Source organism: Filicampus tigris, chromosome 7, assembly GCF_054856515.1.
Source record: "Filicampus tigris isolate MCC_2025a chromosome 7, RoL_Ftig_1.0, whole genome shotgun sequence".
NCBI lineage: Eukaryota > Metazoa > Chordata > Actinopteri > Syngnathiformes > Syngnathidae > Filicampus > Filicampus tigris.
Window position 1 is genome coordinate 1277720 of NC_141223.1, and position 17286 is coordinate 1295005.

The 17286-nt window shown below is 45.3% G+C and overlaps 1 protein-coding gene and 1 long non-coding RNA gene across 5 annotated transcripts in view; one reads left to right on the top strand and one right to left on the bottom strand.

Annotated features, from left to right (window-relative positions):
* Positions 1-407, bottom strand: part of LOC147144311 (uncharacterized) — a 16060-nt gene extending 15653 nt beyond the window's left edge. For all 3 annotated transcript variants that reach the window (XR_015087353.1, XR_015087351.1, XR_015087352.1), the window contains exon 1: positions 60-407. This is a non-coding gene — a long non-coding RNA (uncharacterized LOC147144311). The remainder of the gene's footprint in view (positions 1-59) is intronic.
* The window catches only part of LOC147144312 (fibroblast growth factor 12-like), a 23718-nt gene extending 7419 nt beyond the window's left edge, over positions 1-16299 (top strand). The window contains exons 1-5 of one of the 2 annotated variants that reach the window (XM_086034912.1): positions 4940-5970; positions 7920-8030; positions 10221-10324; positions 12023-12221; positions 13774-16299. In XM_086034912.1, coding sequence (XP_085891038.1) covers positions 5772-5970; positions 7920-8030; positions 10221-10324; positions 12023-12221; positions 13774-13958 — 798 coding nt within the window. In that variant the 5' untranslated portion in view covers positions 4940-5771 and the 3' untranslated portion in view covers positions 13959-16299. Of the gene's footprint in view, positions 1-4939; positions 5971-7919; positions 8031-10220; positions 10325-12022; positions 12222-13773 lie in introns of those variants that run through there. The other variant, XM_086034913.1, reaches the window with a different exon arrangement.
* The last annotated feature ends 987 nt before the right edge of the window (positions 16300-17286 follow it).

Below are 17286 nucleotides of genomic sequence, written 5' to 3' on the forward strand. Positions count from 1 at the left end.
GGTCTCGCAAAAAGTGGCACTACAAAATTCACAGTCTGAATAAAAAGTCTCTAACTTGCCTTTGCACGTGAGCAGGTGTGAGGTGATAGTTTTCCAAGGGTCTTGCCCTAATGTTCTCAAAGTCTTCTGATGCGCAGGTCGCTTCAAACCACTCCTAACAATTGGTCACCATGACCAGACTTCCCACATGAAGTGGCCACTGAGCTGAGTGCCACAGCAAGCCGCGACACAGACTGAACTGAAGGGTCCTTGGCTCTTTTCGTGCTTCATTCAAGTTCCCCAATTGCATCTCAGAGTCACCGTGTACGCTTGATTTCCTCCGGGAAACGTCGTCTTGAACTCGGAAGTGAACCAGTGTCAGGGAACTACTGTACGTGACCACGTGTGTGTTTGGCGGTTGTCTTGAGGCGGCTCTCTGCCTCCCTCTAGCGGCGCAATTAATGCTGAATCTTGAGGCTGGCAAATCCACACCAAACAAGTTTTGTGCCTGAGTGCGGATCCTTTCTTCGGCGATTATGACAACGTGATGCAGTGAAATGTGAGAACACTGAGATCACTCAGTGCTTCTTCTTCTTCTTTTTGTTTTCACATTCATAAATGTTGCATTAGCAGATCGTCCTCAATTAAGGCTGTACCATCAAATATTTAAAAGTTGTACTTTGGTACACCGCTTTGCACTTTGCGTGTGCGTGCGCGTTTGTTAACTAACTCACGTAACTTAAAGCTGTAGTTACAAGGTGAACAGAAGCAGAAGGTTAACCAGGTCAAAAAGCTACTAGTGCCTCTACTAGTATGTCATTAAACCTTACTACTGTGCTTCACTAGTAACACTAATAGCGGCCCAATGAGCCGACATGTGTCACGCAATCAGTCTAACGGCCATGTGCTAGTATATCCTTTGTCATATCTAGTACGATTCAATGTTTTCCCACTACTACTTTTCCGTTTTTGACCTACTAGTATGCAATTAAACCTTACTACTAAACTACTGCTACACTAGTTACACTCCGAGGCCCAACTAGTAGGCATGCAGTTCAGGAGTTAAGTTCACTTCACTAGTTAGACACCTAGTAATACCAGGGATACTCGTAAGACAACTACATGCTACTAGTGAGACAAATCTGGGCACTAGTTGATATCTGCGTGCTACTAGTACTCCTAGTGAAGTACCAGATGGTACCAAAGCTGTCCTTTCAGTGTGCAGAAATGTCATAGCGGAAAGAAACACCAGTAAGACAAGTCAGCACACTCGTCAACTACATTTTAGTAAGACAAAACTGTGCACTAGTTAGTGAACATCTGCACACTAACAGTACAACTAGTGAAGCGCTCGCAGTACTAGTAGCATGCGTTTGTCAACTAGCGCAAAGTTTTGCCTCACCAGTAAAATGTAGTTGTCCTAATGGTGAAAACAAAGTGTGTACTAAGACTTGGACGCTCTTCGTCCGCACTAGTAGACCATGTGTGCTTTACTAGGACCATGTGGAATAGCTGCTCAAATGGCTTTCGAGGGTGCAACGTGAGCGGTGCACTTGCAGTTATGCTTGCGTCCAGCAGATGGCGACGCGTCTCTGTCATTTCCTTTTCCCTGTCAACTGGACTCAATTTGCGCAGCGCAGTGGGGCGAGTGTTTAACCTCGTCTGCCTCGCAGTCAAAAAGTTCGGGGTCCAAATCAGGTTGCGTGGCTTTTGCCTCCCACGTTGCAACTTAGCTTCATGGAAGACGTTCAATTGGTCTTTGGTATGAAATTGAATGACTGTGAGTGGAAATGCTTGTATGTGACCCATCCATCATTTGGTGTGATATTGACTGGCCACTATTACTTGAAAATGAATGGATGGATACAAGGAGATAGTGTAGCTACCCCCACCCCACCCACGCTCAACCCCTTAAAATAAAAACAACTCCTCTCCACACTCCTATCTTTAAAAATGTAAAGTCTTGACAAATCACCGATGCATATGCTGACAATGCGTGCCCCTGATTTTGTTTTCATATTACAAACACACTGTAGTGTTCATAATAACAAGTCATTATTAAGCTGACTTGATATTTCATCATTGATTAGCTGCATAAAGGTTTCGTCTTTACTTGATGACTTTATTCTGCCCTCTGATCTTGGCACTTTGTGTATTGATCAGGAAACGTACCTGCATCTCACACCCACACGCACGCGCACACACACTCACACACAGGCGCACACAAAGTGTGTGTTTGGTGATACAGCAGGTCAGGTTCATCTCAGCAGGAAGTGATTTACAAACGGCACTCGGCGTAAGTCTCAGGTCGCCATTAAATGTGTTCTTTAAAAAAAGCTGCAACTAAGATCATAGTGACACTCCGTACAATTAACGCTGACCTCCACCAAGGCTAAAAATACGCCGGAGAGCAGACATGGGCAAACTTTGCCTTCAAGGGCCGTATTAGATTTGTAACAAGTTGAAATGAAAACTTATACGTTCATTTCATTATTTTAATGAATTATACATGGGAATTTGTAATTCCCTAACCCTAACACTAAAAAAAAAAAAGTGAATACGCCTAGAATCGTGTAAAAAAGACATTAGGGTCTTTCTTCCGCAAATAACAGGGTATATATCCACAAATAGGTGAATCTGCAAATGCTGAAGCGTCCACCGTGCAAGTAAATTCAGTTAGGGAACAAATGCTGTGGATAAAAGTTTGACTTGAAAAAACACGCTCGTGAGGTTTGCGCCGTAGAAATTAATGAGGCTCTTAATTATTATGCGGTGTATTAGTCATGCCGACTGGTGTTGGAAGCACGTTGAGGTGTCAAATATCCCAGTGCGCTGCTGCACAAATACACGATGGTAATTGAAGGCACTGACCTGCTTTTTTTTTTTCTTCTTCTTCTTCTTCTTCCCGTCCCACCTTCCGGATGATGAAGTTCTACTTTATGCGCGCATTGTGGACGCTGTGGTGGGGTGCACGTGCGCGTGCGCGTGTGGCCGCCACCGGCAATCTGATTGGATGCGGTGGATTAGTTTTTAATAGCATCAAAGTGTTTGCGCCGCGTGCTGAAATATTCAGTGAACGGCGAGGGAGTGAGTGTTGGGAGCTTAAAAGTCTGCGTCTGCTCGTGTCATGCTGGTCACCGCGACCAGGTTGGGGCCTGAAGCCGAAGCGCCTGCATCCAAACACAAACGCTTGTTCTGCAGCCGAGGAAGTTGTTCCTGTCATCCCAACACACATAACTCGCTCGTCTACGCCATTAAAAAAAAAAAAAAAAAAAAAAAAAAAGTTGGGAACTCAAAAGTTGCCTATTTCGAGAAAAAAAAAAAGTTGTTGACAATGTTTACAAGAACAAAGACAAACGTTACTGGGACAAAATCCCATGAAAATAAAGTCATATAAAGGTAAAAAAAAAATCTACCTAACGTCCTTTATTTGCTTAAGAACTAATAAAAGTATTGCTTTGCCACCGTCTTGTGCCAAGGAGCTATGTTAAAGTAAGAGCTTAGAGCTTCATTCAGACAAAAGTAGTGCTCTTCTGCCATCTTGTGGCATCGTGTGCCAGGGAACTGCGTTAAAGTAAGTTGATGAGCTTCATTTCGACAAAAGTAGTGCTCTTCTGCCTTCTTATGGCATCTTGGCAACCAGGAAGTATGTTAAAGTGCATTGAGGCGCTTTACTTAGACAAAAGTTGTGCTTCGCTGCAATCGTGTGGTATCTTGGCATGAAAGTCCGACAGTATGTTGAAGTGAGTTGAGGTGCTTTTTTAACAAAAGTTGTGCTTTGCTGCAGTCTTGTCTCATCCTGGAACAATATTGAAGTAACAACAGAAGCTTCCTTTGGACAAATGTAGTGCTTTGTCACCATCTTGTCGCATGTTCGTGCAAATAAACTATTTTGAGGGTAAGTTGGGGAGCTTCATTTAGACAAAATTAGTGCTCTGCTGCCATCTTGGCACCAAGAACCTTCATTGAAGTGAGTTGAGGATCTTAAATTGAACCAAAGTAGTCATTTGCTGCCATCTTGTGTTATTTTCAGGCAAGTACAAACCTTTTTTTGGGGTCGGGGGGAACCTCAATTCTGCACAAATGTTCACAATTCGCGGCAAGGTCCGACCTTTACATTGTTTTCTGATATATGATCGTATTCATCATCGGGTCATATTTTATCAAGTCAATACCTAAATCGCTTTTGGTGTATTTTGCCTTTTATTCTGGAAAAGCTGATAAAAAAAAAACAAAAAAAACGTACTATATTCTTGAAAAAAATGCAATACCCTTTTTGTTCTCAAAGAGTCAGGGACAATTTCCGCGAGGAAGTCCAATTGATGCGATGATGGCATGTCACAATCAGTTGGCCGCTGCGCTTTAGGCGAAGCAGCGCGTGGTTCATTTCACACAGCTGTTTTCCACGTTTGCGAACACGAGGCGGCTCAATGTTTGGTGCAAGCATGACGAGACTCTGAGACCTTGGAGACCGCATTCCTTCTTTTCCATTTGACTCTTTCTGGCAAGAATTCAAGTTCCAATTAAGACGTCAAAGCCTCTTGCTACGCAAAGGGGTCCCCAAACGCCTTCCGAGTCAGGACGATGTCTCATGTGCAGCAGCAGCAGCAGCAGCAGCAGCAGCCTTTGAGGGGAACAAAGTTGCTTCTGCTGCCTCCACCTTTTTCATCCTCTTGGTTTCGCGATCGCTCAACTACATCGGAGTCCTTTACGTTCTCTGCATTCTTTTCCTGTCCACTAAGAGTCGATCGAGAGAAACGTTGTGATGTGGGAGCAACATGAAACATCAGGCTGACTATTTTTAGGAGCTTCTTCCACACCTCCACCTCCCTCCCTTCTCTCTCCCCCTCTCTCTCTCTCTCTCTCTCTCCCGCTCTCTCTCTCTCTCTCTCTCTCTCTCTCGCCCTTCTTCTCGCCCGTCTCTCGGAACCCCGCCGCACTCGGCAGCGTTCAGCCGGCGACGAGGACCGAGAGCGATTGAGCGTCCGCGCCGTGTCGAAGCTGCCGTATTTGGGATCCAGCCCCCCCCCGTCAAGTTCTTTTGTGTCACCGGTTGAAGTTGAAACCGCGGAAAAACCTCCTGCCAGGCATGTCGACGCGCTTGCTGCTGTCCTCGTGAATATTGATGGAGAAAGCTAAAGCGGAGGTTGGCTTTTTTGTGGGGCATCTTCTTCCTCGCGCCGCCGAGAGATGACGACCGAGGATGCATCGTGACTGTGGCGTCACCGAACTTGGATGAAAACTGCTCATCGGCCTTCACGATATTGTCTTTTTTTTTTTTCTTTTTATACATCCATCCGACAACATTCCGTCAAGGTTGGTTTTCGGATCGCTGAAACAAGCAATAACCAGTCTTAAGTTTGTGACTAAACTCTCTAAAGGAACGAGCTTGATCGTCCGGATCAAAAGGGGAGCCCACAAAGTAAAGTTTGGCATCACCAAGCATCCTTCATGCGCACTTGAACCGTCTCTAGCTCCCTCTGCTTGATGTTGTGACATGAGAGCGAAAGGCGGGGAAAAAAAAGCTTAAATCTGTGACCGATACTGTCAAAGAAGCATCCGGATGTCACTTTTAAAAGAAAACAAGCCAAATCATCTGACGGTAAAACAAACTCAATCGTCATCTGGAGCCCCGATACCGGAGCCTGAAAAGTTTGATTTTTGGTCAAGGGTCCTTGTGGCGCTGTAGAACTTTCTCCAGCGGATGTCGCGACGTGAGCGTAGCGGACATTTGTGGCTCCGGGACATGACGGCCGTCCTGGACTGAAAAGCGCCGGCGCCCGGCAGAGAGCATGGCGGCGGCCATCGCCAGCTCGCTCATCCGGCAGAAGCGCCAGGCCCGCGAGTCCAACAGTGAGAAGGTCGCCACCAACAAGAGGCGCTCCAGTCCCACCAAGGACCCCGGCGGGTTGAGGCACATCTTCAGCGTCTTTAGCAAAGTCCGCTTCTGCGGCAGCAGCGGCAAGAAGAAACCGGTGAGACGGAAACCAGGTGGGTTGCCGGACGCCCATGCCCGAGCCGTCAAGACTCGCAAGGCTTACCTCAAATGCGCTGGAATTGGGCGCTTTTTTTTCAAAATTCAGAATTCTACATGTACAGTATGTATGTTTTTTCATTTCCAAGGATGTCCACGTCTGTGAATTTTTGCGACTCTTCCAAGGCAAGGCAACTTCATTTCCGACTCGGGCATTCCGTCAGACCTGACGGACGGTCCGTCAATCCGTCACCGATGGACGCCTGTCTTGCTGACGATTGACGAATAACGGGCCACCTTTCAAAAATATCAAATCGTAAAATGCCCACCCCTGCTTCATTTATATACGTAGCACATTTGGTACAACTCAATGTGCTTCACACAAGTTGTAGTCAATCTGTATCTGCTTTGCGACATGCCGATGACACAAAATAGCAAAATAGTGGAACATTGAAGAGTTGCGGGTGCATTTACGCCGGGTCAAATGAAGTTGACCGGAAAAGGATGCAGGGCATTTTATCGTTGAAATATCACCCCAAAGCCCAATCTCCTGAACGTCCTCAGTGACGGTCTCGTACTTTCCCTTTTTTGAACGCACTTTCAGACCGCACGTGCTCACACGTGCTGCGCCATCCATGTCAGAGTGCTTGATGCCTATCGAGTCGTCGTTGTTTCTAAAGGGTCTGTTGTTGGTCCGCGAGGGTGGAAAGCGCTCAGGACACCACCTGATACTTTGCCCGTGATCGGGTTCGATCCTATCGTTAGCGACCATCCTTTCATTATCGAGACGCTTTGTCCTCTTCGCGTCACGGCTCAGTTGCAGTCCATCCCACTCGATGCGACGGACCCTAATTAAGTGCCCCGTTTATTAAGATCAAATTGCCAACGACGGGTCTGGACTATTTCTAATCATGAAAGTCTTTTGATGTCAAATGTCTGTTTGAATTTGACTTGATAAGGACGGCAATTGTTTCCCCGGCTGTAATTGTGAGGCCTGCTTTTATCCTCACGTTTTCCTCCGGAGAAACGTTAAGTCAGCGCATGTGACACATTTCACGTTACACATTTATGAGCTGCCTTGTGTTGCCACGGCGATAGCGCAAGCAGCTTCTTAAAGGGACGGGACACTCAGTGGTTATTTTGAGTTTGACAACACAAACTGAAGTACAACGGGAAGCCGTTTGAGCTTTTAGTCCAGATCCTCGATGGGCAGTCTGAGGTCCAAGTGAGGCCTTTATTATTTGCCTTACGTGGACGGCGCGCTCCACATCTTAGTTCAGCTGAGAGACCGCTTCGCTAGGTGCTGCTGTTTTGGTCAGCGAAAGGGTTCCAGTGGATTACACTCGCTAGTTTGTTCTTAGTTCCCTTTTTTGAAAAAAAAAGCCAGTCCAAAGTGAGTTGCGAAAGACGACGCTGATGTTGATGTTTAGCCCAGCTAATTAGCTTAGCATTACCTCAATTCCATCCAACAACAACACAAATTCCCACCGACTATTTCGAAGTCTTATAATGTGATGAATGCCTTGGTTGTCCGGACTGCGCGTGTGTGAGTGTTGGCTCTACACTGGCCTAAGTTCCCTGTTATGAGCTAACCTTTTGTAAAGACCCTGTTAATTCCCATGAAAAGTTTTGAACTTTCAGGAATTTTGTGACCGTAGCCATCACGTGGAGCATCCCCACTTAGTTGCCTTTTTCTTATTGCAAAGGTTTGGACAGGCCTGCTCCTTTTCATGCTTGAACACCGAAAAGCACCGAGGAGACACGGTTGGGGCGGTCACGGCGACGAGGCAAAATGTCCACCGACATGGCGGCGCATGTAGCTCTCCGTGCTAACGTCCACTATGATCCTACACTTGAATTATAAATGTGCTTGAGAGCGTTTGGAGTGGACAGATGGGCGCTGATGGCTTTGGAGCACTCACCCAAACGACGTTATTTCATACTTTTTGTGTGTGTTGCTCTGCAGAGCCGCAGCTGAAGGGCATCGTGACGCGTCTCTTCAGCGAGCAGGGCTTCTTCCTGCAGATGCAACCTGACGGAACCATCAGCGGAAACAAGGATGAGAACAGCGACAACAGTGAGTCTCGCCATCTTTAAGAGAAGCGGAACACTCTTAACGCCTTTTAACACGTAACACGCGATACACATCAATGCGCAAAAAGAAGGCCTGCCATGTTTCAACCTCTCATCTCAAACACGCCTGCTGCACCTGCTTTATATGATGAGAACAACATGAGACATATACAGCAAAAAAAATGCTCCACGAGCAACGCTGATTCACCACGTGGCTGGAGTTGAACGTCAAGTGGCTTTTTTACATGGCGTTCGCCATTCACCCCATGAACTGCGTTTTCTTTTCTCACGCTCACGAGTGACCACACACACTTTCTACTGCCTACCGCGACGCATACTCCGCGTATGCTATGCACACTGTTCGAGTGCGAGATGCCTCAACTTGTCTGATTTGCAACGCGTTGGCATTTTTCGACCTCATAATGGACATGACGAGCCGAGATTGTAACTTCATCTTCGGCTGGAAAGTGTCCTCAAAAGCAAAGTGATGCAATGCTGCCATCTACCAGGATCTGTCAGTCATTACAGTGCTTTGCAAACCTGAATTTCACAGGCAAGCTGGCGAGAGCCTCTTGCACACCTGCCCGTTGAAAAGCATACGCAAATATGAATATTAACCTTGGAGTCGGACAAATAAAAATACAACACAATGGAATTATACAAAATGGCCGAGGTCTGCATTTTACAAAATTTTGCGCGTTTCAAGCCGAACCAAATTGTAACCGTCAGTCAGTCCGTCCCCTCAAGCCCCCCCCCAAAAAAAAGACGGACTGATGGACGCGGTTAGTGACAAATATCTGACGGATGAAAATCCACATCCGCCAGTGCTCAGTCCGCCATTTCTGTCCCGGCAACCAGCAACCGTCAGCAAAACAATCGTCCATCAGTCTGACGAAAATAAGCCGCCTCTGGATAATGGATGGATGGTTTCAATTTGTTCTGTATTGTTTTTTATTTGAACCCCCGCATAAGTGACTAAAAGTGGGGGTAGAAATTTCGAATGTATCCAATCTCTTTGGGAAATGTTCCGCTCATTCCAACTGTATTTTGCATTTCAACCTACTTTACCCAACCAGAAACATAAAGCGCAGGCCTGCGTTTCATCTCCATTTTACATAACAGCTCAACCGCTCTCAAGTCGATGAAAACAATGAATGGAGCAGAATCCACCAAAAGGCAATTGCAGGCTAGCAGATGCAGCCTAAATGCATGCGGAACACATTGCGCAGCTTCCCAAAAGAAGAGGCGAGCAAGAGAGATGAGATGTTTTTTTTGTTTTGGCTTTTTTCATCTCACATGCACTTTTGTCTCCCAGTTCTCCCGGAGAGGATTAACGCCACGGGCTTCCTCCTCCTCCTCCTCCTCCTCCTCCTCCACCTCCCCCATAATGCGTTTTATCTTTGAGCGTGTCGACGGCATTTCGGATCGTCAGCGCGCGTCCAAAAATTGTGCACAGATGTTGATGTTTTCCTTTGTGGAGCGGCTTCCTCATCCTGGATCCCGATTGGCTCCACAGGTCTTAAGGCAGAATTATGCAACAGTCGAGGCTTACGCGGACCTCCACCAAGGCTTCAACGTTCGCACGGACACGAGTCTAATTGGATGATGTGCTCTCAATTGGAATTGCTGACAAATGCAAATGAAAACCGCTTTGAAGCCAAACATTTTATGCCGTCGTCAAAAGTACACTCGGGGCGAGAGATGGAGGCTTCAAGTTGTTTCCTGCCACTCAAGTCTACTATAAAACACGAAACTAAGAGAATTCATTCAAATAAACACCTCTTTTTTTTGGTAATGCTTTATTGAATGAATTGCACGTCACAATAAATTCCAATTCCCAAAAAAATAGAGAAGACAACAACGAAGAAGAAGAAAAAAAAGGAGAAGCCGTCGCCACAAGAGCGCAAGTATTGACAACAAGGATTTAACAGTGCATTCATCCACTACAGGATTGAACCTTTGGCTAAAATACGCGGCGGGATTCTAGTTCATTTTGAGGATCAAAATGAAAACTTTAATCGCTGGGCGATGTTTGAAACAAAAGACTGACCCCATATAAATGCGTAATATCGACGGGGAAAAAAATGGGCTTCCGACTCTGCTTAGTCCGGCTATTTTTTCAAGTTTCCCGCCTACAAAGTGGCGGGCGGAATGGGAACATGAAAATGGGTGTCATGTTTGCGCGTGTTTGCAGCTCTCTTCAACCTGATCCCGGTGGGTCTGCGCGTGGTGGCCATGCAGGGCGTCAAGGCCGGACTCTACGTGGCCATGAACGCAGAGGGCTTCCTTTACACGTCGGTAAGAACAGCATTCATTCATTCAGTCACTTGATCACCACACATCAGGCGGCCCATAATAGTGTCTTGGTGAAGCAGCATGTGGCTCATCAGCTTCCGGTTATTTTGAGCCATTGGCAGGCGCTGCATTCGGCCCCCTCGGCCTTCTATGTGGATTTAGCCGTTTCTTAATAGCGCCACTTCCACGTCACAATTACAGAAAGCATCAAGATGAGCCAAAAGTGCATTGCAAGAGCGCACGGCTGTGCCTTGACATCATTCAGACGCGTATCATTGATCTAACGACATGACAAAAACATCAAAAGTTCATATCAAATACTTCCTAGTCACCTGAGATGCTGATTATGAAACGTGTTGGAGATCGCTACGGACACGTTTTGCCAGCTCGGACCAACCAATCAGAGGAGAGAAAATGCCGACATCATCGACGTGAGGATGAACGTGAAATGTGATCGGTCGAAGAAACAGTCCCATTGTGAATATAGTTGACGTTACCGTACATGGGCCAACACGAGACCGGGAAGGTCCCGGGCAGATTACATTGCCACGGCAACACGTAGCGCCTGAAATCTGATTGGACAAAAGCAAAGTGAGCATTTACAAACGTGCATCGGAAGCAGCGCAGCCAAGAGAAACACGACTAAATGGAGACCGTTACGCAATTTCAGGCAACAAATATAAAATAATTGAGGTTGTAAATGTAGGTCAGTGCTTCTTAAAGTGCTCAGGCCAGCAGAGTTTGCTTTTCCCATTTAGAGTAGCGAGGTCATACAGAAAAACGTCTTTTTTTTAAAAAAATTTTTTGGAGTGCCATGAGAAGCACATTTGGACGTGGTGCTCGTCCATGTTCGCAGCGGCGGTGGTGGCGGCTCCGCCGCAGCGGAGCTCATGATGCTGCGTTATGCATTATTCAGCCTTCTGCTCGCATGAAACTTTCAAACGGCATTCTTCGCAGGAGGCAAAACGTTGTGTTGCCTTCACGTGTGCTCAGAATGTCTTCAAAATCCAACGCGGTGAACCCGTGCAAAGAAATGCAGCATCATGGTGAAGAAGAATTGGCAGAGAAGGTCCCCGAATTGTTCCCACAAAGCACAGGAAATGTTAGACTGAGTATTGATGGACGCTCTGTTTGCATGTGTCGCTGCTCCGTGTGTGGTAACGTGGCAGCTGATTTCAAAGTTATGACCTTGATGCTAATTTCCGTTAGCCCGTCCATGGTGTTTTTCATTGTATGCTATCATGAAGATAGTGGACTTCAATCACACTAAATGACGCGTTTTGGTTGAACGTTTTGGTGTTTAAATATACAATGTGTAATCAACGGAATCGACTCATTATTACTTTAATAACCGATTCATCTCTCGATTATTTTGTTGATTAAACGATGAATCCGATGTCATTTCCATCCCTTTATTCCAAAGCATTTCCAAATTGTCAGTGCAGAAAATGCAACAACAATTGTTTTATGGGTTGGTGATGCTTTGGTCAGTAACATGTCATGAAATAGGCAAACGCGTTGATCATTGGTTTCTAAAGTCAAAGCAGATGTTTGCAAATGTCTTAAAAGCGTGTGGGGAGGTGTGAAACAGTATTGAAAAAAAATACACGGTCTCTCGACATTGTGGATTTTCCATCCTGGCTCTGTAGTGACAAACGAGGGAAATATTCAAGTGTGTGTGTGTGTGCGTGTGTCGTTCAGGACATCTTCACGGCGGAGTGCAAGTTCAAGGAGTCTGTGTTTGAGAACTACTACGTCATCTACTCGTCCACACTGTACCGGCAGCACGAGTCGGGCCGGGCCTGGTTCCTGGGCCTCAACAAGGAGGGCGTCATCATGAAGGGCAACCGCGTCAAGAAAACCAAACCCTGCTCGCACTTTGTCCCCAGACCCATCGAAGGTTTGGAACACTCGGGGGGATTTGGAACCCCCCCGTCCGTTTATGCTCATTCGTCTCTCTTTATGTCATTTCCGAGGTTTGCTTTTTTAATTATTTGTGCTCATCAAATTGTGCATTTGGGCTCTATCAAGGCCACTTAATTGAAACCCATGAAAATGACACTTTTTCAAAACGAAATTCCTTTGGAGTCACCGGATTGAATCGTACCATTTGTGCAAAATGGGTTTCATTCAAGACTCACCGCTTGAAAATATGAATTTTATATTCACGACAAGAACTGACTGAACTAGCCACTTAATACAGTTTTAAAAAAGACAAGAAGCTCAAATCCAACAAGGCCTGAGTGATCGTCGCCGGAGGACAAAGCGACCCCCCCCCCCCGCCCCCCGGTGAAAGTTTCGAGCGGGAACGTCGACCTCCGTCTCGGCTTTCGGCGCCCGAGCGGCTCACCCTCCCTCTCTGGATCCCGGCTCCCGTGGCCTCATTTAAAAATATCTGACAACTTCCTTCTCCTCTTCGTCCTTCAACCTTGTCCTCTTCCACTTCTCGCTTCACCTCATTACCATCACGCACACACGTCGCTCCGGGCTAATTCCTAATGTTAGGAAACAACAAATTGCTCGCCGGCCGTAGCTGACATTTCACTTTGTCGATTGGAAAATGTAGGCGTGGGAATTCAGACATAGTTGACAGGTGACATCATGAAGTCGCTGGCCGATGAACTGCTTTTCCGTGCTCATTTGACGCCGAGATGGAGAGCGCACACTGATGTTAGCTAGCAGGCTAGCCGGGATGTTTTCCTAAATTACGCAGGGACAACGCAAACAAACTTTTTGTGAGGAAATGCCTTCCACAAAGCCATGATGGAGGAAGTCTACCCCTATAGAATCTAGAATCTTCTCTGTAGAATTATTCACAACGTCCATTCGATTTAGCATACCTGCTCGTCCATTACTCATTTTGCTGGATTTTTAATTTTTTTAAGGAAATGGAAAAAAAATGTAACCTTTTGAGGTCCTCTGCTAAAAACAACAACAAAAAACAACAACATGGTTTTATTTTGTTTTCATGCTAAGCAAGACCGGCACGAAGGCACAACAAAAGCATAGTTTTTTTTTTTTTTTTTAGCAGGTCGATTTGGCAGCGCAACCCCAAGACAACAGCTTTTTGTCTTGGTTTCAGTTCAGGTTCGTAGCCAATTGCCTTTTGTTGCCTGAAAGTACCTCTTAATTGACCAACATAATGAAACGGTCTGTTGAGGGCCATTTCAAATGACAAATACAACAAAATTCAATTCATTTCAGCCCGAGCCCAATTTGACCTAATAAAGACCAAAACATTTATGTCAAAGTATTAGAAATATCATATTGTAGGGAAGAGGACATTAAAAATAAAAAAACAACTGCACGTTGAGAGGGAAAAAAATTGCAATTCGATTTCCCCACATGTCTCGGCCCTCGTTTGGAACGTATCACGCAGGCGTTCGCTGTGGCGAGTTTTGCCTTTTTGCAGAATCATCGAGCGCTCTTGTGGATGTCTTTTGTGTGGTCAGTGTGCATGTACAAGGAGCCGTCGCTGCACGAGCTGGAGGAGAAGCTGCTCAAGTCTTCGCGGAGTCCCACCATGAACGGCGACGAGCCAGCCGGGAGCCCCCGAAGAGCCACGGAGGGCCGCGACCAGGACGGCCAGCAGGAAGACGACGACGACGAGGACTGCACAGAGCGGGAGGGCTCGTAGCCTGCGGCGCCCCCCGCTGGAGAACTCCCATATAACACTCGCCACTGTTCAGCACCAAACAACCAACGCCATGACGACGGAAACGCCAACCCAAACGAGCAGAAAAAAAAGAAGCCGAAAAAAAAGGGCAAGAATCCTCTTTCAATCTTCTTCTTTTGGTGATGACGATTTACATTTTATGCAAAACGCCAGGAGGCTAGCACATCTACTCTTCGTCGTCATCGTCATCGTCACCGAGACGGCAAAGCGTTTTTTTCCGAGTCGGGCGAGCGCTGAGAACTCCGAAGCTTTAAGCCATATAGAAACATCGTCGTCGTCGTCGTCGCCATTATCATCATGCGCTTTTTTTTCTTTAGCGATGCAAACACTTCAGCACTTTTTTTTTTTTTTTTTTTTAGCGCCGCAGCTGCTTCTTCTTCTTGTGGCCAATCACACTTGAGCGTTTTGTGTTGCCACATCGCAGCCTATTTTGATGTATTTATAAATGCCTAGTGATGCAATTGTCGAGCGAAAGTTGTACATATTCTTTGGTTTTGATTGCATCTCTGCCGGTCTCCGTCCAGACGTTAAACTCGCAAGCGGTGGTTTGACTCACTTCCTGACCAACAACGCTAGCCGAAATGCTAACATATCATATGAAACTCCACTGGCGTAGATGTTACAGTAATCCTAACCCTTCAAACGACCGCCTGCTACGGTCAAACACACACGCATCAAAAGAGAAAAAAAATAGGTATATTTAAACCACCAGATCAATAACAAAAGTCCACTAGCTTAATGCTAACGCATGTGAAACTCCATACAATTCGTTTTGTCTGGACTTGAGTGAGAACAAGAGATTTTTTTTTTTTTTAAGGCCTGTTGTGCGTGGATGTTAACGGTGTAACGGAAACTTGTTTGAAATGGAAAATAGGTTTCAATTGAAAGAAATGGGAGTGCTTTGAGTCAAACCGAATCAAATGTTTCCACTTTAAAACGTACCGCCCTCGAATGGTAGCGCACCCTGCGTATCCCTGACATACGTATCCAATCGTCTTTTAATGGAGGGATGCGTAACCCTAAGTGGATTCTTTTTTTTTTTTTTTTTTTTTTTCTGGAGCCTTAGATGGGAAATTCCGGCAAAGTACGGCATGAGAACTTCCATGTATCTCATATCAAGCATGTTTTTTGTGAACATTTCAACCTCAAAGGTTTTCACACGTCGTCTGCGTCACTGCCTCCTCAATGGACGTTCTGTATGTTTGGCTGCATTTCATTGACAAGGCTTTGTTTGCCAAGAGAGAGTCTGGACTGGACGCTGCAGTGTGCATGCCAGGCCACTAGTGGGCTCCGTGAAGCAAGCAGATGAGTGTGCGCGCACTCAACGCAACTTTTTTCCCCCCTTGTGTGCTGGCTTCCGATTGCTTCCAATCAAACCAAGAGGCGAAAAAAAGCCAATTGTGAGTGTAAAAGCGTATGAGCCAATCATGTGGAGAAAGGCATTGATGATGTCATCTGGCTCCGCCAATCGGGTTTCATCCATCTGCCTCCAAGGTCCATATACTAATACGCTCTTTGTCCTCACGAGTCAGATAATTCGGAGCACTAGTAGGATATGAAATGAAACATTTTTCCATGTCCTACAAGTGCGCTGATTGAAAATTGTGTGCCGCAAATAAGTGCTCAAACAGCTTTATGTTGTATGCTAGTATGCTTTTTGTTATTTCCAGTAAGTAACATGTAGTTGTACTACAGGTGAGCAGAAGTGTCATCCAAAAAACATCAGGGGCTGGATTGTCTTACAAGTGAGAACAAAGAGAATACCTTAAGCAGAGTATCAAGGATATGGAATACATGCATTCCAATTCAATTTTTTTTCCCCACCCGTCACGACACTTTGAAGTCTCAAAAGGGGTTAAAACGTGCACGTCAGGAAGACATGACACCTTCTTGTGTATTTTTAACCCTCTGCTGTTGCTGAGATGTTGGCTGATGGGAGGTAAAAATGTATCAGTAGGGGATCAAATGAATATGGCCTGACCGATCTGATTTTTTTTTTTTAGGCCGATGCCAATTCCAATATTTGCCAGAATAAAATTCAGATTCAGTAAATTAGGACGATTCATTTTAAAAACTATATCAGGAATGAAATCATGCTTACAACAATAAAGATACAAATTTCAGGCAGAACATTTGACTGTTTCGCAACAGAGACAAATTGGCAAAAGTCAGTTTATTTTTTTGGTGGGCGGAATTTTGCGGGTGAATGCCATTATTTTTGTTGAAATGTGTTAATGTGTGATCTGAAAAAAATTAATAAATTAGAAAAATTATCTAATTTTAGAAGAGCTAATTCCGACCGATTAATCGTAATTTTAATCATTCTGGGGAGGGGGGGCGGGGCAATCACCCAATGTTTATTTTCAGGTGACAGAAGCAAATTGGTGCGATTTATTTAAAAAGTTGTTTCTATTGTACTATATTGAGATGGATTAAATGTCCCGTAAATTCATGAGAAACAAATGATTTGTGGAAAAAGATGTTGCTCTAATGATATTTCACAAAACAAACGTGATGTTTTGTTTTTATTCATCAATCTAAACATTGTGAGCAAATCATTTGACACGGTAGAAAAAAATTGCATCCAAAATTGCATTAGCTCTCACCTGAAACTCGAAAGAAAATTCGTTTTTATTGATATTTCGGATTAAAAAAAATAAAAATAAAAAAAACTCCCATTATCCGGCCGCCCTGCGACGCATCAACTTGTTTTGTTTTTTTGCAGTAACAACTAACAGAAATATGAGCGAATATTTGCATGTGACTCCATATAAAGTGTCTGTCCCTCCACCCGACAGCTGAACTGTGATGCATGCTTTGTGCTTTGTGCTTTGCGCTTTGCGCTTTTGTCTGTCGAGCACTGACGCGGGCAACGGACCAATCACAATCCACGCCGCGCTGCCTCGGAGAAAGTCTTCCAATCAGAGTTTTTGGCATCGTTTCAGAACGTGAACGATCTCTGATAAGTCGCGTGTGCCCTTCTGACGGTTGCAAAGTCAAAAGTCTTCTATGCGGAAAAAAGCAGATGTCAAGCAAGTACAGTGTGCCCTGACTTACGACTACCCTAATTTACGTGTCTTCCGAGTTGCGCATTTGCGAGTGCCGAGCTCACTTGGCACTCTTAACTTTGAGTGGAGTGAAGAAAAATGATGGGTGTCCTTCAGTCTGGACATACAGTCGGCGAATAGTGATTAAGCGATCTGACGAGACAAATCGCAGCCTTTAGCGACCTGACCTCTTTTGGACTTTGACCTCAACTATTTGGCTTAATGATGTGATTTTGAATCTT